Source organism: Filicampus tigris, chromosome 10 (genome assembly GCF_054856515.1).
Source record: "Filicampus tigris isolate MCC_2025a chromosome 10, RoL_Ftig_1.0, whole genome shotgun sequence".
NCBI classification, from domain to species: Eukaryota; Metazoa; Chordata; class Actinopteri; order Syngnathiformes; family Syngnathidae; genus Filicampus; species Filicampus tigris.
Window position 1 is genome coordinate 22,162,561 of NC_141226.1, and position 22,440 is coordinate 22,185,000.

The window sequence follows — 22,440 nt, forward strand, 5'->3', positions numbered from 1 at the left end:
CATCATCGTAGCCAGCCGTATTGTGTAGTATTTGTGGATTTGAGGGTTGAATCGGTTGCAGGGACAAAGACGTGCTGTGGCAGAAGACGGACGCGCTGGAGTTTGAGCAGAAGCTGCGCGATGAGGAGACAGAGCGTGACGTCAACTATTGCCTGGGCTGCCACACCCCGTTCGGCTGGTGGCTCCGCAAGCACAACTGCAGGTCGGACAGACACCACAATAATAGCAGACTTGTCACACGGTGGATTTGTTTTTTGATTTTGCATTTTCCAGGTTGTAAAAAAAATGTCAAACTTTTTCCTGTCAGAGATCTAGGAGGCACATACAGTATTTAAATACATATCCCAAAAATATATATCCAGTCAAGTCCGCAGTTATTCATACCACAGGGCTAGGAATAATTTCATCCGTGACTCCATATATAAATAAAAATAATATTGAATATTTTTTTCCTCCGCTATTAGGTTTATATGATTTCAAAAATATATATATATTGAAATAATATTTTTTTGATTATTATTTTATTATTAAATATATGTGTTGTATTTTTTGGGATAAAAAATAAATATAAGAACAGCCAAAGATTTCGTTAAACGTAATATATATGTATGTATGTATGTATGTATGTATGTATGTATGTATGTATGTATGTATGTATGTATGTATGTATGTATGTATGTATGTATGTATGTATTTACGCTGACCCGCGGAAAGTGGAAATCTGCATATAATTACTGTCTATTGAAATGCATTGGGAAAAAAAACATTTTACAAACACAAAAAAGTCGCAAAAAAATGGGGGGAAAAATGGAAAAAACAAATATTGAAAATGTTTTTTTTTAATCTGTAAACACGCAAATCTGCAGCTGTCTCACAAGTATGCGGGGTTCGACTGTACATACTGTATAAATTAAGTAAAGTTAATTTGACTAGAAATATAACAGCAGGGTTAACTTATAAATAATAACAATTGTTTTTTTTGTTTGAATACATAAATATTGCCGTAGCAACAGCAGGGTTAACTTATAAATAATAACAATTGTTTTTTTTTGTTTGAATACATAAATATTGCCGTAGCATAGGTTGCTACTTGAAATCTTATTTTTAAGTGCTTATTAAAAAGTGTTTCTACCTCTAGAATAAAATCATATGCATTTTAAAAAAAAATAATGGACATACATAATAGTGACTTTTGCCCGCCAACATCCCACCCGCCCCTCCCCTAGTTTTTGTGGCCGCCCCTTCTGCCACTATTGCCTGGACAATGCAGCCAGCCACCAGCCGGGCGGCGCCAGAGAGCGCTGCTGCCGTGACTGCTGCAACCAGCGCGGTGTAGAGGCAGAGCGCCCCCCGCAGGAGGCAGCCATCACCAGCACGCCGGCCTCTGCGTTCAGCCGTCTGCTGCAGCCTCTGAGGGCCGTGACGAGCGTCTTGGGTATAGACGGAGTCTGTTTGTGGTCATGCATGACACAGTGTTCCAAGTATGCTGAATGCCGAATATGGTGTCTATTCTCCAGGAGCGGATGAAGGCGACAAGCAGGAGGATGGGATGTTTGACATCATCACGGAGGAGGAAGTGAGCGGCGTCTCTGACAGCGACTCGTTTGCCACCGCTTGCTCTCCTGGGCATGGACAGCAGGAGGCAGCACAACTGTACATATCGTATTCGGATTGGGTGCTTCTGCTGAATATCAACGTTAGAAACTCACTTTATAACAAATAAGAATTTGTAAAACAACATTATTACAATTTAGGTTGCAGTCTGAAATACAAAGAACAAGACAGAATCAGAAGAATCCAGGCTAACTGATTGCTTTTCTATGTAACTGCGTTACGATGGGAAACTTTTCTACTTGACATTTTTATTGAGGTGAATGCCTTCTGAGATACATTTTACACACACTCAAAACAACAAGTTGTTCCTCTATTTGGGTTTGGCAACAGTGCAGGGCTTCAGGTCTCTTCCTGATTAGTGATTGTTCCGTGTCAGGTCATGGAGTCTGTGGCCCAAATCGGAGCTGACCATACACATAGGGTTTTACCGTCATAAATGTTAAAACAGGCTTGAACGTTTTGCGTTTGTTGGGCCCGAATGATTTCTGAGCAACAAGGAAGGACAATCGCTCTTAACACCCCCACACCACAATATAATCCTCAGGATAATCTTTTAAAGACATTTGACAATCTGACTGTTGATTTTTATCAGAAGCGGGGAATCAGGCTCAAATTAGGCCGAATTATTAGTATGTTTGTACCCTGCTTTAGCGTCTTCTTGTCCTGTGCAGAAACAGTAGCAGTGTGAGCACAGGAGAGGTCCCATCGGAAGACCCCGAGGACCTGCGTGGCGCCGTGCAGGATGCCGAGATCTGCCTGCTCAAGTCCGGAGAACTGACGTAAATTTGACACTTTTTTTTGTCATGTCATGTCATCTTCCAAACCGCTTATCCTATACAGGGTCGCGGGGAGTTGCTGGAGCCTATCCCAGCCGTCAATGGGCGAAGGCAGACTACACCCCGAACTGGTCGCCAGCCAGTCGCAGGGCACACATAGACACTGTCACTGAGCGGGAATCGATCCCACGCTGCCCGCACACAACTCAGGCGTGTGTACCACTACACTATCAGTGGACGTGACACTTTTTTTTTTTTTTTTTTTTTAATATAAATACCACAAAGTCCTGCTCACATGCTGTCACTTTCTTATGTTTTGTCTCATGTTCAATGACAAAAGGGAAGTGAGAAATGAAGTGAAAACATGTCACGCTTGTGCATTGAATGCATCATGTGACATGTCAAAACCGTACAAAGAAGAAGAAGATTCACTTTGCTGGAACCAAAGAAACATACACACCGGTTAAATTTAGATATGGTAAACGTTAGTAATCCTTCGAGGAAAACAACATTTTTGTCATAGTTGGGAATGAGACAGCGCGGTGTACTTTACTAGTGGTTAGCATGTCTGCCTCACAGTTCTGAGGTTCGAGGTGTGCATATCTGCCCCGGGTAAGAGTTAGTTTTCTCTCGGTACTCTGGCTTTTTCCCCCACAATCCCAAACATGCATTTTAGTTTCATTGAAGTCTTTTTTTTGTAACCTTTTTTGGCTTGTGTACCCCCGAACCTTTTTGTCATAACATGAGTACCCCCTCACTCAATATGTATTAATCATTCCCCAAAATAGAACACAACACAACTGATTACACTGGTCCGAACTCTCGGCATCATAAAACTACTATTACCTGTATAGGCAAAGTAATATTTCAACATTATTAACTGTCGTACAAATATAACACTCCGTTTAAAAACGCTAAAACACAGTCAACCGTTAATGATTACAACATAACACACACATAGCAGTTAGCAAGTCCGAGGCTTGCTGGCTAACATGAAAGTCTACATCTTTACCCAGTGACGTTTACGGTCTCGCTTTAGGTTGGCTTCTGGCTTTGCGGTGGACGACATCCCGAACTTTGGCGACAGCTCGCGGGAGCTCTTCATTAAGTCCAGCTGTTACAGCACTGTGCCCATCAGCGCCGGCTGGCCGGGTGCCACCGTCTGCTGGACGTTTACCTCAGAACCCAAAGGCATTTCCTTCAGCGTTGTTTTCCGGGAGAGTGCACAGACGACACTGGACCAGGCCAAGGTGACGCCCTACACACAAACCATGGACCTATAGTGAACCGCCATTACTGGCGGTGGACCGGGGGGCCTGCCGCAACTTACAGTGGAAATCAAACCAAACATATTTTTTGCAAGAATATGTTCCCAGCAGGCCCACTAGTTGGAACACGGCATTCTGATTAATATTGCGTTAGTGGTATAAGTGTTAATCCACTCGTTTTTAGCCATCTCTGAGGGCGGCCATTTTGTCTTCTGTCGACTGAAAATGACATCACGACTGCTCACATCGACCAATCACGGCTGACCTGTTTTCTGAATCTGAGCCGTGATTGGTCGTTGTGAGCAGTTGTGATGCCATTTTCAGTCGACAGAAGACAAAATGGCCGCCCCCAGAGATGGCTAAAAACGTGTGGATTAACACTTATTCCACAAACGCAATATTTATCAGAATGCCCTGTTTCAACTAGTAGGCTTGCATAGGGGAAGTCAACGCAAACATTTTTTTCTATCTGGTGGTAATTAATGCCTACGCAGAAAGTTTTGTAATTGCTTATAGATGCCACGACATGGCAGCACAACCATTTTTACTCTGTTAGAAAAAGCTCGCGTCCTCTCTAAATGAAGCACCTCGCCACAGTTCAATATAATTGCTTTTCACGTTAGGCATGGCTTTGGCCTGAGCATAAACACAAAAAAAGGTTCTGACTCTGAGTCAAGCGATTGCAATCGCATACTCGCCTTGGCACAGCCTGCGGTAGTGGTCAGTGGGGATAAAAAGTGGGTCATTGGCATGCCACAGGTTCAGCATCCCCAAAGCCAGATGGTCTAAACATGGCTGTTTCGAACTCCTCTAAGTGCACAGCACGGACATTTTATGAAGACACCCGGGAACTGTTTTAATTTGTGGAAAAGTGGTGTCATTTGTCTCCTTTAAACTAGTCTTCTCTTTTGTCAGGTCTTGATCCCGCTGACTCGCTGCAACTCCCATAAAGAGACAATAAAGGGAGAAATGAAAGTTCGAAAAGCAGGAGAGTACATACTCATCTTTGACAACTCCTTTTCGAGGTTAGTCCAGTCCACATGTGCTGTAATCACCACTGTTTTTTTTTTTTTTGGCTGTTTTTTTTCGGAGGCGTTTAACAAGAAGTATCAATACCGGGTGTAACATGCTCCTGTCATCCAGGTTCATCTCCAAGCGGGTGATGTATCATCTGGCTGTGAATGCGGGTGGCCTCCCATGAGAGGAAAAGAAAGTCAATCAGGCGTCGATGCATCCGTCAGTGCTGTCGGGAGTGCAAGGTAACTTGAAGCAGAGTCTACTTGAAGCACTGCAACCTCGGGGAATGGTGAGGGCACTTTAGGTGATGTAATCATAGGAAAAGAGTGGAAAATACATGAAATCTGTCATTAGTCCACTGAATTAGAGCATGCAATACTTTTTTTTTTTTAAATTCATGTAATAGAATTAAAAGTGTCGCAGATTAAGGATTGCCAGCACACACACTTACGCTTAACCTTACATGAAAAGTGACATCTTTTTTTTTTTTTTTTTTTTTTTTAATTGTATTATGTTAATGCTGACAGCATTCAAGCATTTATACTGCTGTTCTACACAGAGGGACAAATGAGCTATTGGCTCAGTTCAGTTACTTATTGGTTGTGAGAGATTGGCCGATTCCTGCAAAAGGAATGAAGGCGAGCTCATGGACAAAATCACAACAATCCATTGCAAATTTTTGAACGTACTGGGCATCCAATCACACGAGTGTACAGCTGTGTATTTGTTTGGTTAACAGGAGTTGATATGATTTGTTGTGATATTAACCAGGGTTTTAGGCTTTATGATTTTTTTTTTTTTTCTGTGAGTTTTTAAGTAGCCACACACTTTATTTGCTATTTGTAGTCAATAATGAGATTTTATGTCGAAATCACAGTGGTCACTTGGGATAAGACTACTGCTCTTACTTAGAATGGGAACGTTTGCACAGCGACTGGAGCAAATTTCCCACTGTAAGTCAGGATCCATCGCATTTCACTTAACGCAATTTGGTATTGTCCAAGAGATTTCCGTGTTATCATCTTGTTCCGTGAAAAACAATATGATACTGCAAGCAAATGTATGCGTTGTCAAATCAACTCATTGTTCATCACATTGATGCAAAATATTTCCTTCATTGTTTCATTCAAATTACCAGCAAGAGCTGCGGAATCGGTATTTTTGATGTAACACAATGATTTTAAGCCTTTACTGGAGGAGGAACTCTCACTGACAGTGTCCAAAACATGTTCTTAATATACATTTGTCTATGGTTGCCTTTTACTATTGTCAAAAGTGATTGGAAATGGGATGGCGTGATGCAATCATAAGGACAGCTACAAAGTTGATGCAATACCTTATATGTGCTTAATTGTCTTATTTGAAACAATGACCTATATTTCATTTATCATTTCTATGCTTGTTGCTTGTTAATGCTAATGTGTACACACGGGGGGGGGGTATCAAAATATGCTTTAATAAGACAGCGATTTCCATCTTGAAATATCACTTTGAGTTTATTTGACAAAAGAAAGTCTTCATGTGAATTTAAAAATGTGGGTCAAATGTAAAGACTAATCAAAATGTGTAGAAAGCTTCCCAACTCTCCTTATATGTTCTGGAAATAAAATTTGGTTACAGCGTCTATCAGATGATCAGACACTATTTGAGGAATTATAGTATGTCGGGAAGTGGGCGGTAGTCAGGGAACCCAACACGACCAGTTCCAAACATCATATTCCCCTCGACAATCAACTTTATCGTATTGGTCTATTCTCATCAACTTAACTTAAAAGATGAAGTCAACCCAAACATATTTTTCTCAAGAATATGTTCTATGCAAACCCTCTAGTTGAAACAAGGCATTCTGATAAATATTGCATTTGTGGAATAAGCGTTAATCCACCCGTTTCTAGCCATCTCTGGGGGCGGCCATTTTGTCACTTCTGTCGACTGAAAACGACATCACGGCTGACCCGTTTTCTGAAACTGAGCCGTGATTGGTCGTTACCCGAGCAGTTGTGATGTCATTTTCGGTCGACAGAAGTGACAAAATGGCCGCCCCCTGAGATGGCTAAAAAGGGGAGGATTTTGCTGCAATATGCAATACAATATGAATCACAATGCCGTGTTTCAACTAGTGGGCATGCTGGGCACATATTCTTGAAAAAAATACGTTTGGGTTGATTTCCACTTTAAATCTGACGCAAGCTAAGCATTGCCCAAATGGTAAAAATCTTGTGACGATTGCGTAACTGGCTCTCGACTAAGAATTTAGCCGGTTTTATACCCAATTCTGTGTTGGTCTCAGCCAACTCTGCAAGCGCTTCAGTCGTTAGCGCTGACTTTCCATTGGAGGTGATTTCCTTGCGCATGTGTTTTGGAGATTAAAAATAACAAAATCCTACAGGATCCTGAGAGTAGTTTGGAGGACAGTTGGGTGATAGGTAGCATAATGGTATGAGCATTGACCCACAAAAAAATGGTAGTGAGGTACCCTGGAATGGTGGTAGAAGGAAAAAAAAAAAAAAAAAAAAAAGGAGGACGGTATCCAGCCTTATAGATACCTACTGCATAATGTGCTTTCTGAAATGAAACCCCCCAAAAATCTGAAATTACTTTTTGTACTTGTTTGTAATGCATTTTTATACTGACTAAAGTTACGCAAAGCAAATTAAGAACAACAATCTGAATGTCTCATTATTACTGTACTTTTCTAACATGACTGTAATATTTTTTTTGTACACGATTCTATTCATATCTGTATATTGCCAAATATGTGAATTGTAAAATTGGAAGTAATCTATTGAAACGAATAAGGCGTTTTCAAAGAGGTTTATTTTTGTCACGCTTACGCAATCACGCCTCTGTGACAGATGACGTCGGCACATTTTCTTTCTCTTCCTTGTTACCACTTCTTCTTGTGGTAGTTTACAGAGCTCATAGGGACATTTTAGTCATTGTTGACGTGACTGTATTCAAATGTTTACATCCTAAATATTTATACTAGAATGGATTAATAAAAAGAAAGTTTAATTGTGCCATTCTGTCGTGATTTAATTGATGTATCCTGTACATTCCCCACCTTTTGATTTCATGAATAATTGACTGGACACGCAGTTCAAGCACCGGATTGCGCTTCGCTCTGGATTGCGCGTCGTTTCCCTTTGCTAGCTTTTGCTCGGTATATATATTGTGTGTATTTGTGTGCGCGCTTGTGTTGTTCTAGCTAGGTGTCCGTCTGACAGAGGCCCCTGCTGTTCCTCAAGGTTAATGATCTCATTGTAAATCATGTCACAATCGCCCATCCATCTCCGAGCGCGCTCTGCTCTCCTTCCCTTTCCTTTCGTCTCCCGCGGCCGCGCACATGCGCGTACGTTTGTGTGTGCGCCGCATGTTAATCCTGGCGCTGGCAAATGCCTTCGCACGCCCACGTGTGCATAAAGTACATTTATTTTGATATACTTGAACAGTAAGCCTCGCTGATATTCACACCCGCGCCCGCTCACCGTGATGAAATAGGAGCCGCTTCATGCAGGCAGATGGATGAATGACTGAAGGAATGAGCGGGTGATGGATTGATCCATGAATGGGTGAATTGATGGATGAATGGGCGAGTAGATGTTGGATGGGCAAATGCATGATGGAGGGATGGAAGGATGGGTGACTTGACGACGGATGGATGGTTAAATGATGTGTAGGGATGAAGAGGTGAGTGGATGAAAGCTGGGTGGATGATAAATTGATAGGTGAGTGGATGATGGATGGATGGATGGAAAGGTAAGTGGATGCATAAAAGAATGATGCATGAGTAAATTAGTAGGTGGATGGATGGATTTTTGAGGATGGAGGAAATGTGAGTGGGTAATGGCTCAATAAGTGAATGGATGATGAGTAGCTCATGGATGAATAGATGAACGAATGACGGAAGAATGGAGTAGACAGAATATTTTCCTACATATTGTTTATTTGTCTTTCCGACGAGAAATGATTCAAAATTGCACAATTTTGCCACTTGCCGTCGACCCATAACGACGTCACGGTCGCTCAGGCCTCCGGTAACGACCAATCACGGCTCAGCTTGCGAACATCACGCCATCAAATTCAGAGAGCAACAAGTGGGAAAATGGACACTCCCTTAGATGGATTAAAAACAGGTGGATTGTGATGCTTGATTCCATATTCACAATCTCAATATTATAGAATGCCATGTTTAGACTAGCGGGGGTGCATAGAACCTATTCTTGTAAAGAACATTTTGGACTTGACTTCCCTTTGACCATAATATTGGGTCCACATTAAACAAAACACTAACTTAGGGTGCCACAAAACGATGCACAGCAAGTAAAGAAGGGCACATACAGCTACTATTACGCCACAAGGAAACAACTAACGTTAATGATGAAACGTAATTAGCAGCAACTATTTACAAATGCTGCTTAGCATGCTGGGATGCCAAGCGTCAGCTTTCCCAACCCTTCAGCAGGTGGCGATTTGTGAAGTAATGTTTACAAAATGCTTATTGTTAAAATTGTTGTTTGTTGTTCCGCCGTGGTCGTGTCTGTGTTTTTGTTGTTCCCCGTCTAGTTGTAGAGCTTCTACGTTAGTGTCACCTCACCATTTCTCTTCATTATCGTAAGTGAAAGAATAATTGAAAAAAAATAAATTAAAAAAAATGGAATGAAGATGCTCCAAGACAATAGAGAGCAGAGGACACATCGACCTGTCTCTCTTGTCTGCGTGTGCGTCCCACCCCTCCTAAGGCCAAGCGGCCCCCTGTAGTGTTAATGTCAGCCTGTGTCTGTTTGCTGTCAAACATAGAACGAGTCCAGTCTTGTGAGCGCTGATTCACACGATCTCTCCATCACTGACTGCATCTCAACTGGAGACACCCAAGATGTTCATTTGTGGCACTTTGTATTCTGTTTCCAAAGGAATAGATTGCCGTTTGCATTCATTTCATCCCCCCCCCCCCCCCCACACAAGATTTACTGGTAGTGCTGTAGAACTAGTAGTTAGCATAAATATATGTTTTAGTGCTACAATCGACCCCAGCTATGAGAACCGTGAGGCTCAACCCGTTCTACGGGAAGTAATCGTTTGCTATGCCGTAAATAAAGTGGAAAATTGATGACACGTTCCATTTTAACAACACTGGCCCCCAGTCAGCTGTAGAATAGATTTGAAGATTCTGCTTCTGGTCTATAAGTCACTGAATGGTTTGGGTCCTGAATACATTAAGGAAAATGCTAATTGAATATAAACTCAGTAGGGCTGCCAACGCGGGTCAATTAGTGGTGCCCAGGTTTCAAAGCAAATATGGCGAAGCGGCATTTAGCTGTTATGCTGCTTGTCAATGCACCTCCTTTTGGTCATTTTAATGAGCTACTTTTGTTCTCTTTGCTTTGCATTTGAATGTCTTCCGTTGTTCTGTTGGTAAATGCTTTTAGGTGTTGTGCTTTTGGTTGTGTGAAGCACGTTGAGTTGCCTTGTGTATGAAAGGCGCTATACAAATTAAAAAAAACAAAGAAAAGCAAGATTTCCTCATCGGCTATGTTTATTAGTCATGTCAACTTTCAAAGTAAAGCGATTTTTTTTTCAAACTTACAAATATGTTTGTCGTGTAAAATAAATATACACCTCATTTTTATAGCTATATTACAGTATCTTTGACGAGCAAATATTTGTTATATAAAATCACAATTAAACAGACACATTTATAAAAGAAATCAAGATAAATCTCGACTGTAAAATTATTAAATGCAATATAGAAGAAATATGAAGTACGTTTGCATTATAAAGTACAACCTGTACAACATTTTAATGATACAATGCACTGAATAGAATCAATAATTAATGTTGTACTACAGTATAGAAAAAAATGCCTGGACCTTTTGAACGTATTTTAAAAGATACATTACTTCCTAATACTAATTACTTCCATAATTCCTTTATACTACCATAAAGAGATATACATATGAGGGAAATGTGCATGTTTATTTATTAGACAAGCTGCCAGCCACTTTCATCCCACTTTGAAACGTACGCCTATCCACAAGTGTCGCATGATGTTTCCAAGCTATTTATGATCCACTGCAATGTGCCATTATCATGTCGCCATGTGTCTTTACAGAACGATCTAATTCATATGCAGCTTTCTGCCTCCCCCTCAGTCACACATGCACCAAAACCCTTCAATTTAAAGCTGAGAATAGAAAAGAAAGGGGCAGGCTGGCGGCGGTGGGGTGGGGGTTGGGGGTGGGGGGGGGGGTCACAGTTCACGACAGCCCGTCTTCGATCTGGAGGTAAATAGCCAAATGGTGGCTTAATGGCTGCTGTTTCCATGGCGACGCGACCAGAGCATCGTCGGCCCGCAGCGTCTCCAAAGATCAGGAGTGTTATTTTTAAAGTGACATAAGCCAGACGATGGAGATTCGCCAGTGGATGTCTGCACTTCTAGGAAGGCGCAGGGCACGCGCCCAAACATGACCGCAAAATGAATTTACTGCTAGCGGTCATATGTGCGTGTAGGGCAAGAATACTCATAATGACAAATGTAGCGTTCGATCCAATACTCAAGTCGTTTAACAACTTGCAATAATTGATGATTAAAACAATAAACAATAAAATACTAATAATTCATAAACGTTTATGCAATTTGGTTTATTTTCATGTTCAGCAAATATCATACACGGTTTTCATTGAATGTAATATCAAACTGAAGCGGAAGTCAACCCAAACATATTTTTTTCAGGAATATGTTCCCAGTAGGCCCGCTAGTTGAAACACGGCATTCTGATTAATTTTGCGTTTGTGGAATGTAAGTTAAGAAGCAAAATGCACTCGTTTTTAGCCATCTCCGGGGGCGGCCATTTTGTCTTCGTGTCGACTGAAAATGACATCACAACTGCTCACAACGAGCAATCACGGCTGACCTGTTTTGTGACTCTGAGCTGTGATTGGCCGTTGCGAGCTGTTGTGATGTCATTTTCACTCGACAGAAGACAAAATGGCCGCCCCCAGAGGTGGCTAAAAACTAGTGGATTAACACTTATTCCACAAACGCAATATTTATCAGAATGCCCTGTTTCAACTAGCAGGCTTGCATAAAACATATTCTTGAAAAAAAAAATGTTTGCGTTGACTTTTCACTCTAATAAAAACATAAGTATTTAATACAAAATAGTTTTATATTTTTCCCCTGTAATGTTAAAATTATGGATTTAAAAAAAAAAAAAATTAGGTGAGCTAAGGTAAAATGATGTATATTGCGTTCAATTAAATGGCACTCAAGAAAATACAATGCTATTTGAGTTAATTTATGTTTCCATCAAGATTAGAAGTACTTTTTTTTTTTTTTTTTTCCAAACGGGTGTGCTGTAAATGAAAAGTAATCATAGCCCTGGTTGATTGACGACAGACTGGCTGTGATGTCATCATCCCTCGCTTCTAAACATAACCCCCTTGACCCGCCTCCCTCATGTGAAGGCCTTCTCCCGTCTCCACTTTTCCAGCGTGTGTTTCCATGGCAACACGCTTGCCCGCCCCCGCACGCAGCTCCTTGACTTGAATGAGTGCAGGAGGCCTTTTTTGCCCACAACGCATTCTTCCGTACACCCCGAGAGACATCTCGCGGTGAAGACCTGAGGGCTAGGGATGTGGCCGCGCCATCTCGCTGTTGCGGCAATACCTGTGCTCCGTGTAAAAAAAAAAAAAAACAAAAGTCACTCATTTCAGGGATTTCATTTTATGCCTCTTATACAGCCACTTTACAACTGTCTAACTCAGTGATGCCGTTTTCCTGTGTACTACAAGCACCCACATGTGTGTCAATATCCTTCTTTTGCTGGGTTCAGCGTCAAAAAAAAAAAAAAAAAAAGCGTCTTATTTCAGAACCTTGTCTTAAGATTCTTACAGTACGTGGCTACATTTTGGCACCACGATCTCCGAAAACCTTTGACATAATCCGTGACGCTGTTTCACTGTGTGAAAGTGCCCACAGTTGCAGCAATATCCAGCTTCACTGGGTTCTGGGTAAAAGGATATGATGAGTTTTTCAGAAACTTTCTCTAAAGACTCTGATGTGGATAGGGGGGGCAGTGAAAGTTTAGTTTAGGTAGACGGATTCCATATCTTCTCTTAGAGGTCTGGTGCAGGTTTAATTTGCTGGATTATGTGTAAAGGAAAATGAATTGACCAAATCTGCGATGCTGAGTGAAAACATTCACATTTGAAGCAATAGGCCTCTTTCACTGGGTTCTGTGTGAAATGCAAAGGTGGATTAATCATTATCTTCTCTTACGACTGATGCGGCAATTTCGCAGGATGTTTGTTTCCTCCTTTTGCTGGGTTGAATGTAAATGGCAAAAGCACTTTTTTTTTTTTTTTTTTTTTTTCGCAGGAGCTTTTACAGCCCTGCAGTTTTGTGTGACTGTCTCAATCAGCGATGCCGTGTGAAAGCACATACAGTATGTCTTTGCTGGGTTTTGTGTAAAAGCGACTGCAGTTCCAACAGACCTTATTGATTTTTTTTTCCCTGGTCAACGTTTTGTTTTGAGGCCTCTAAATTGGAACAAACCGTCAACAGCATCGCTGATTTGTCACACACACACACAAAAAAAATCGCCAGTCACCGCAGTCCTGGCTCCATGTCGCCAATCAGATGCATTAGCGGAAAAGTGGCGGGATGTGCCTTGAAAGCGATTTAACCTTGACTATGGCAGCTCATTACAAGCACTGCACGGCTAATTACAGCGAACAGGTGCATCGCTCAGCCAGCATAGTCATGCAGTCACAGATTTCATTTAGAGATGCTGCCCGGGATATTAACCTCGCTAATTGCGACGGGAAAGGCTCGCAGCCTGAACCGCCTCGATGGAGCAGTGCCGACCGCAAGGGGGGGGGGGGAACGCAAATGCATACAATTACTTTTCGTTGTGTGCGGAGTGTGGTGTTTATAATGCGGAAGCGTTCGCAAATAGCCTGCACATTTTTTTGAGCGTGAAGGTTGACAAGACTGCCTCACAGTTTTGAGGTTCGGTGCTGGAAACTTTCATTTTGGGGTGACACATAATCAGAGCTGGCAGGGTTACTTGTACTTTCTGATGTAGTGACCAGTTACCGGTTAAAAAATGTCATTAATTACACAATCCAAATGCAGGAATATTACAGTCATGGAACTTGGATTACTTTTAAATACTTTTGGATTACTTCAATACCAAATATGCTAAAGAAGACCACAAAAATAATCTCGGTAGAAAATATACGGTCCCCTCCAAAAGTATTGGAACGGCAAGAATTCCTGCGTATTTTCCTGTATGCTGAAGACGCTTGGGTTTCAGATCACAAGACGAATGAATATGAGACGACACTCCGTGATACACTTGGTTTGTCAAAATTTGGCACACTTACAGGCTTGTAACTTGCCGTTCTTACTCTTTTTCATTTCATATTCATGTTCGTTGGCGACTCTACAGCAAAATGAGCTTGTGATGCCCCCCCCCCCCCCCCCGGTCGATCTTTTTATTCATTATCTATTTGTCCTCCTCGCTCCCCGCCTCCGCAACAAGGAGCTCTGCATTTTGACACGCTCACATGTAAACCACCAGCTGGACTGACAAGCTAGGCATAGAGACCGAGGTGTGTGCGCGTGCGCGTGCGCGAGCGCGTGAGAGCGAGAGCGAGAGTGTCCCAATGTGCTGATGGCAGCTTCCTCAGCAGATGGTTAAGACAAGACGGGACGGAGCGGCTTTGAGGACAATGCCGACATTCGGTCGTAACTTTTTCAGGGGCCGGTGCAGAACGTTGGCATTAACAAATCTTTGGTTACAAATGTCAAACTCAAAATAAAAAGTCAAATGGCAATCCGTGTAACGCAGACCGCAAACGAGTGATTTGCGTTTATTCAACCCGGCAACTGCCGGACACTCGGTGATAATCCTCAATCCGCGCCAAGATTCCATGACTTGTCCCTTAATCCCTGTCAGAGACATTAACGGTGACGTTGTCTCTTTCACATATATATGTCTTGCCTTTTTATGTCTGGCAAAAAAAAAAAAAAAAAAAAAAAAAGAACACACTCTGCTCTGACTCCATGTTGCCATGGCGACCTGCCGATGTGGAGTTATGATTGAGTGTGGCTTGAGTGAGCCACATGGCTATGACATTTGATTGTCACGCCGCGGGCGCGCTTGCTGATTCTATTGTTGGCTCGGGGACGATGGAATTGTGGTTGCGGCGCATTTCTGATCTTGGCTACAATGTAATGATCGTCATCTGGAATTCTTTATGTACTATTATTACTTTTACGGGTAAAAAGTTGCGTGTGAGCAAAACTGCCACCCGTAATTGTGCTGTACTCAAGGGGGGTGCTGTTAAAATATTTTTAACATGATAATGATAATATTTCTTTCAACGAATTGATCCCTACGACGAATCACAGGGATTGGCCCACGCTGTTGTCATATATGCACATTTATGACATTTATGAATTACTGCTCTCAGCCCAAAAATATTGAAATAGAAAAATAAAATGGAAAAAAATTAAACGGAAATGAAATTAAGAAATAGAACAATTTTGTATCAAATACAGTACACATTTCTATAATTACTAGTGTACCCGTGATATTTTGAGGGATGCTATGAGGATATAAAATGCATTTAAAAAGAAAAAAAAAAAAAAAACGGCAAAATCTTTGTGTCCCGTGGGGACTTTTCTCTCCTCTTTTGAGTGCTTTTCAAACATTCATTGGAATCGTTCAATATTTCATCCACCACTGGTATTCCTCCCGCCCCCCCCCCCCCCCATTTTTCCATTTTATTTTCAGCAAACTTGTTGGAAAAACATATCTCAGACTGGACCGGACGACTGACTAGACGCGATAAAGTCACCTTTCCTTGGGACAGCATCCGAATCATTAAAGTCGAAAACAACCCAAACGCATTTTTTTTCAAGAATATGTTCCCAACAGGCCCACTAGTTGAAACGCGGCATTCTGATTAATATTGCCTTTGTGGAATATGAATTAAGCAGCAAAATCCACCCCTTCTTAGCCATCTCAGGCGGCGGCCATTTTGTCACTTCTGTCGACTGAAAATGACATCACAACCGCTCACAACGACCAACCGTGATTGGTCGTTACCTGAGCCCTGAGCAGTTGTGATGTCATTTCCAGTCGACAGAAGTGACAAAATGGCCGCCCCCGGAGATGGCTAAAAATGAGTGGATTAACTCTTATTCCACAAACGCAATATTTATCAGAATGCCCCGTTTCAACTAGTGGGCTTGCATAGAACATATTCTTGAAAAAATATGTTTGGGTTGACTTTAAATTTGGCATGTAGTTCCATTTAATACTTGAGGAGATACATATAGATTCCCATCACCCATCATGATGGTCGTTGGCCCTTCGTCATCCCCCCCCCCCCTCCCGCCTTTCCTCCCACCCCGTCCAAGGGGTGTGGTGACGACATGTGTCATCCATTACAGAACATTTCTGTTTCTCTGACAACCTGCAATTACATCACAAAGCGGCGGCGGCGGCGGCGGCGGCGGCCTCGCGCTCCGAAACCAATCAGCAGCTTTTTAAAGGCTGACTGACTCACACACTGCTGCACCGAGGAGCTTCATAAAAGATACTCGTCATGACTCATTACACATGTGCAACTTGCTCAAATTCAGGATCACACTTCACTTCTACACAAAACATCCGTAGGGTCCTTGCGCATGTGCACTGTGAAGTGCAGTCCAATGAGTTCTGAAGCATTTGGCTGAATATGAGCAGATGACAATGCCCGAAACGCTTCCATCCTGCTGCTCTTGTCAGCAGTCACATTCTCATTAATTGCAAGGGATGCACACCGATGTCATGATTTATGAATGAAATGCGATGACATCCACCACACAAATGGGCAGAAATCTGTCTGCCTGGATTAAATCCACCAAAATCGCATTCCACCACCTGCGCCACAACTTAGACCTGCTTTTAGCTGGTCTAAAGTCTAGTCTACTTTCTGTGACCTAATTATCAGGTCCGCCGGGTTATAGGAAAATGCCCTCGGTCCGCCGGAACGCCCAGCGATGCGTAACGCCATCTGACAAATTCCCAAACACGGTAAATTAGATTTAAAATGGAACGGAACATGAAGACACGCCATTTTTTACGCTGAGCGCACATGCGCCTGTTTATGAATTCAGGGCCCATAAAGTTGTCTTTTTTCAAAAAAAAATTTAGATTAAATAAATCCATTTTTTCCCTCCCAAAAAATACCCCAAATACAACTTTATTCTCGTGATATTCCCACTTGCCTCCTTGAAAAAATATTACTGCATTCTTGTAAAGTTAACTTTTTTTCTCCAAAATATACAACTTCTTGTTTCTTTGGCAGAAATTGTCGCATTGTCCGAATGTTGTGACTTTTTAACCCAAAAACCACTTACTGTAATCGTCCTAAGGTTTTTCCCCTTTTTTTTTTTTCTCTAAATACACCCCCAAAAAATGAAAAACCATAATAGTCGTTCTAGCTCTCTATGTAAGGGTCTCATTGGAAGACAAGTGGAGGTTGAAGAGGGAACTGGTCCCTCGCAGGGGTCCCACACACCCCCCGCTGCCGATTCCGCTTTGAGGCGTTGCGGGTGGGCGGGTTGTTAGCGCAGGACCACGGGGTGCCTCCCTCTCGCGCTTTGTCCAAGAAGAGACATGGCGGCCGGGATGGAGTCGCGGCCTGGAGGTGGGGGGGGGGGGGGGTCCAGAGAGGGGGGCGGGGTGTCTGAGCGGAGAGCCTCATTGAGTGGAGATGCACTGAAGCACACATCACATTTTATCAATAGTGCAGCTATGTGCAGAAAATAATCTCTGACTGCTGGCAAAAACAATTTTGTCCTCGTTATGTACATGAGTAGAAGTAGCAGAAACTGAACCTTATAATACGTAAGGCGGCTATTTTTACGCTAATACAAAATGCAACTGATCGTCGCTGTCCTGTGACAAACACTTTTTTTTTTTTAATTTTCACATTAATGCGATGTCTGTAACGCGGAAACACCATTTATGTAAAAATCAGAAAATGAAAAAAAATGGAGATAAGTGACAATATATAACTTTGTATGTATAATTATATAACGGTGCATGTAGACAGACACTATAACAATAGTCACAGACATATATTACTGTATATATGCTGTATGTCTTTTACTATATTTTTTAACAATAGTCATTTAGAGGAAAAAAAAATTGGGGGACAAAACAGATATTAATATTAACGGAAAACGTTGACATTTTTACGGACAGAATATCAGAATAAGTTGTCATGTTTTTGGGACAAAGGATAGATTTTTGACAATAATTGTAAGCGTTGCTATTAAAAAAAAAACACGATTTCCGAGACTTAAAGCGGAAGTTAACCCAAAGATATTTTTTTCAAGACTATGTTTCCAGTAGGCCCGCTAGTTGAAACACGGCATTCTGATTCATTTTGCGTTTGTGGACTATAAATGAACCAGCAAAATGTACTTGTTTTTTGCCATCTCAGCGGGCGGCCGTTTTGTCTTCTGTCGATTGAAAATGACATCACAACTGCTCACAACGACCGATCGCGGCTGACTTGTTTTCTGAATCTGAGCCGTGATTGGTACGTTGTGAGCAGTTGTGATGTCATTTTCAGTCGACAGAAGTGACAAAATGGCCGCCCCCAGAGATGGCAAAAACGAGCAGATTAACACTTATTCCACAAACGCCATATTTATCAGAATGCCTTGTTTCAACTAGCGGGCTTGCATAGAACATATTCTTGAAAAAAAAAAATGTTTACGTTGACTTCCACTTGAAGTCAAAATATTAAATGAAAAAATGAGTAAGTAAAAATAACAAAGCAGCTTCTGCGGGGGTGTTGAACGTCAACAGTAACACTCAGTTCGGAACTTAAAACGAAAAGGACCCCAAAAAAAAAAATCCCAAGTGACTCACACTGGTGGACTTGGTGCAATTTGCACCCAGCGGGGGAGCGCAGTGCTTCCCCTTCTGGAGCGTCGAGCATGGACACTGTCTGTCTGCTTCCCCGCCTCTCTGTCTGTCTGCCTGCCTGCCTGTCTGTCTATTTTCCAGCTTGTCTGGTTTCCTGCCAGTCGCTAACTCCATGCCTATCTGTCCGTCCAGTTGTCTACATGCTGTCCGTCCAGTTGTCTACATGCCTACTTGTCCGTCTCTGACACTGGCTGTCTGCTTGTCTGTCTGTCAGACTCTTGTCCCCTCCCCCCCCCGTCTGTCTTCCTTATATTCTACCTGGTTGCCTGTCTCACGTTCAGCCTCTATTGCTAGTCTTCTTGTCTTTTTGCCTGTCTGTCCGTCACGCCGCCCGTCTGTCCGCTGGCGTAGCTGTTGGCCTCTTTGCCCGCTTGTCGATTTTCTCTTTCTTTCTGTCCGCCTATCTTGTCTGTCTGCTTGTCTTTCCGCCTGCCTGTCCGTCTACTTCTTCCTTTGTCTCTTTTTCGTTCTTATCCTGCTTGTCCCCCACTACCCCTGCTTCTCTTAAATGTCTATTTGTCCGTCGAGCTGACCGCCGGCTTGCCTGTCCGCCTGCCCGTCACTCTTTGTGTTTGTCTCTCAGCCTCCTTCGAAAGGTTTATTTTTCCATTTGTGCCTGTCCGCCTTACTGGCTTTTTGTCTTCTCCATCTTCCTGCCTGACTTTCTCGGTGCCCGTCTGTCCACTTGTCTGTCTGCCGCGCCGCATTAATGCCATCAAGCAGTGAAACGCGGCACAACATGATGTCGTCAAAGTAGTATTAGAAGACTCCACAGGCGGACGCTGCTGGCGCTTTCTCCATGGCAACGAGGCCGATGCTGCTATTACCCGCCGAAACAGACCCGCCATTACCGACTGACTGAGTGACTGACTGACTGGCCTCCCCTTCCGTTTGCATCCATGTCCTCGAGGCAAGTCTAGTAAAGCCTTCCTGTAAATGAACGGGTGCTTGCGTCACAGGCGTCATCCAATCGCGACAATCTCTCTTTCTCTCGACCCCCCCAAAAAAATCTTTGCAATAATATGTTCTATGCGCCTTCACTAGTCTAAACATGGCTTTCTGATTTAATGAGTTCCACAAAAATGATCACATCACATTCGCTGAGGTAACAACCAATCACGTGCTCACCTATTTTCTGAAGCTGAGCTATGATTGGTGGTTATCTGAGCCCTGAGGGTACGTGTGATGTCATTTTCAGTCGACGGCAAGTGGCAAAACGGCCGCCGCCTGCGATGGACAAAAGCGGGCGGATTTTACTGCTTGACTCATATTCCACAAACGCAATCGGAAGGCCATCTGTCGACAAGCGGGGCTGCATACAACGTATTATTGTGAAGAACGTTTTGGGGTTGACCCAAATGACTGTCACCCAGTCAAGCCCCCCCCCCCCCCCCCCCCCAAAAAAAAATCAAACAATATTTTCAATAAAAGACAAGGTAAGCATAGCAACCCAACTCCAGCTATTAGCATACATCAAACTATCTTGTACATTTCAGCCGCATGTAAAAAACATCACCCAAGTAACTTCGCAAACTTGCACATTTGGGGTGGAAAAAACAAAAACAAAACAGCATATGAAATTACTTAACGGCATATAATGATGTTGCTTAGAGACATCGCCTCTGCAGGAGTTCAAGCGCTGTTTTTTTTTTTTTTTTCCTTTAGCTACGCGCACGTGCTGGTGGAGTAAATAAAAGCCTGAATTTCAAAATACAACTCAGTTTTCCACACTAAGAATTGCCTAAAGGCAGAACAGTATGTATGCATAGTTGTGCGTGTGCGCGTGTGTGAATGCAGTCCCTCGGATGAATGATCAATCAAATCCAATCAATGTGCAGTTCTTCCATCCCAAAGTCATCCCAGCATGTCTCTATGGACCTACAGCTTTGTGCACCGCGGACAGTCGTTCGAGTGATTAGGATCCGTCCCAATAATTTTGTCCATTTGACGTTTGGTCGGAGGTGGATCAAAGTGTGATGGCTCGAGGCCCGGGTCGCTGTCCGTGGTTCTGAATGTAGACAAGGGAACAGGGTTGAAGATCCTCCAACCGGTCGGGTTTGGATTTTGTTTGCGTGTGTGCGTGCGTGCGCGCGCGCGCACACCTGGAGCCGAGCAGGTGGTGGAGAGCCAGCGCAAGGTGAGTCACGCGCCCACTCGGCAGCCTCGTGAATTGCGCCCAGCGGGGAAGCGAACCTGCCGCCTGGTGGGGGCATCTGCAAAAGGGCAGCATGGCGCAGAACACACACTTTTATGAATGGTTTCCCTTTTTGTTTTTTTTGTCTGTGTGTGTGCGTGTGTGTGTGTGTGTGTGTCGTGTGTGTGTGTGGTGTACTACCTGATTGTGTGTTGGTTCCATATTACTATAGCACACAAATTGCTCTGCTTTAAAACTAATTTAATTTATATTTTTAGAAAAAGTCCTTCTTCTTCTCCCTCTTCTTTTGTATCATTATTGTTGTTATTATTATTATTATTACCATTATTATTATTATTATTATTATTATTATTACAGCTTTAAAACTGATATTTTTAGAAAAACTTCTTCTCCCTATATTCTTTTCTTTCTTCTTCTTCTTCTTCTTCTTATTATTATTATTATTATTATTTCTAAATCATAAAAATGTTAATCCACTTCATAATAAAGATAATAATAATCATCACTATAATGTCATCAGTATAAACATGTTTATTAACTACTTCATAATAAATAATATTCTTATTATTTACATTTGTGGACTGTAAAATTTAAGTCGTTTAAAAATATTTTAGGCTATCTGCAATTCATAGTAATGGGACTAATCATATTTATTAATGTCATCATCATAATTATTGTTGTTGATTTTTTTAACTTATTTACTGACATTTATGTGCTCCTCCAGCAACTGTTATCTCACTTTGTCGCCCTCCTCTCATTTCTGTGTGACGAGGCTCAAATCGCAAAGGAACTGACCCCCCCCCCCTCTCCTCCCTCCTTCGCCACCCCCTTCCTCCTACTCTTCCTCCTCCTCCTCCTCCTCTTCCTCACAGCAGCAGCAGCGGCAGCGGCAGACACGTCGTGCGGCAGCAGTCTAGAAGAAAGGACGGAGCGACGGACGGACAGCACCCTCTGCGTGCCTATTTTTTGGAAGGAAGAGGAAGGAGGACGCCCCCCCCTGTGACAAGGCGACCATGGCTTCCTATGCATCGGTAAGTTCCGATTGAATTCCTCCCCCGCCCCTCATTAACGCGCCTTTACTTGCCTTGTCTGCAGTGGGGGGGGGGGGGTCGGATGGGTGCAACACAGAAGGACTTCAACGATCTTTTCGAATGGGAGTCAATGTGCAGCTATAAGGATGGATGCAGTGTTATGTGTGGAAGTCAGTGGTAGCAAGGGGGCTTGGAGGAAGGGGTGGGGGGGGTACACGTTGATGACATGCGTATTGACTACACGCTGCAGGATGAACACATTCATAAAGAGATTTGCTACATGAATTGTTAGCTTCATTTGAGACAATGGGGGCAATGACTATGTATACTGACTATCGGGCAATGTGCTCCCCAGATGCTTCATATTATGCTCTGCCTTTGTGTCAATCAATGGACACACACACACACACACACACACACACACACACACACACACTCACACCTTTTGTCTTCCCCCGCAATTTGGATTTAAAATGTATGAGTCACATGCCCCCCACTTATTTGTGATGTCACGTGACACGTTCCCTCTTCCTACATGCTTCGATTCGCCAAGTTGGCTTCGTCATTTCTTTGCAGCAT

At 42.7% G+C, this 22,440-nt stretch overlaps 1 protein-coding gene across 2 annotated transcripts in view; it reads left to right on the forward strand.

The window, feature by feature from the left end:
- The window catches only part of fyco1b (FYVE and coiled-coil domain autophagy adaptor 1b), a 30,728-nt gene extending 8,884 nt beyond the window's left edge, over positions 1-21,844 (forward strand). The window contains exons 12-19 of one of the 2 annotated variants that reach the window (XR_015088526.1): positions 62-202; positions 1,227-1,435; positions 1,518-1,653; positions 2,286-2,393; positions 3,430-3,640; positions 4,574-4,683; positions 4,802-4,917; positions 21,703-21,844. Coding sequence is in view for 1 of the 2 variants with exons in the window: in XM_086044222.1 (XP_085900348.1) it covers positions 62-202; positions 1,227-1,435; positions 1,518-1,653; positions 2,286-2,393; positions 3,430-3,640; positions 4,574-4,683; positions 4,802-4,859 (973 nt within the window). In the remaining variant the exon portion in view is untranslated. Of the gene's footprint in view, positions 1-61; positions 203-1,226; positions 1,436-1,517; positions 1,654-2,285; positions 2,394-3,429; positions 3,641-4,573; positions 4,684-4,801; positions 7,699-21,702 lie in introns of those variants that run through there. The other variant, XM_086044222.1, reaches the window with a different exon arrangement.
- Positions 21,845-22,440: the final 596 nt, after the last annotated feature.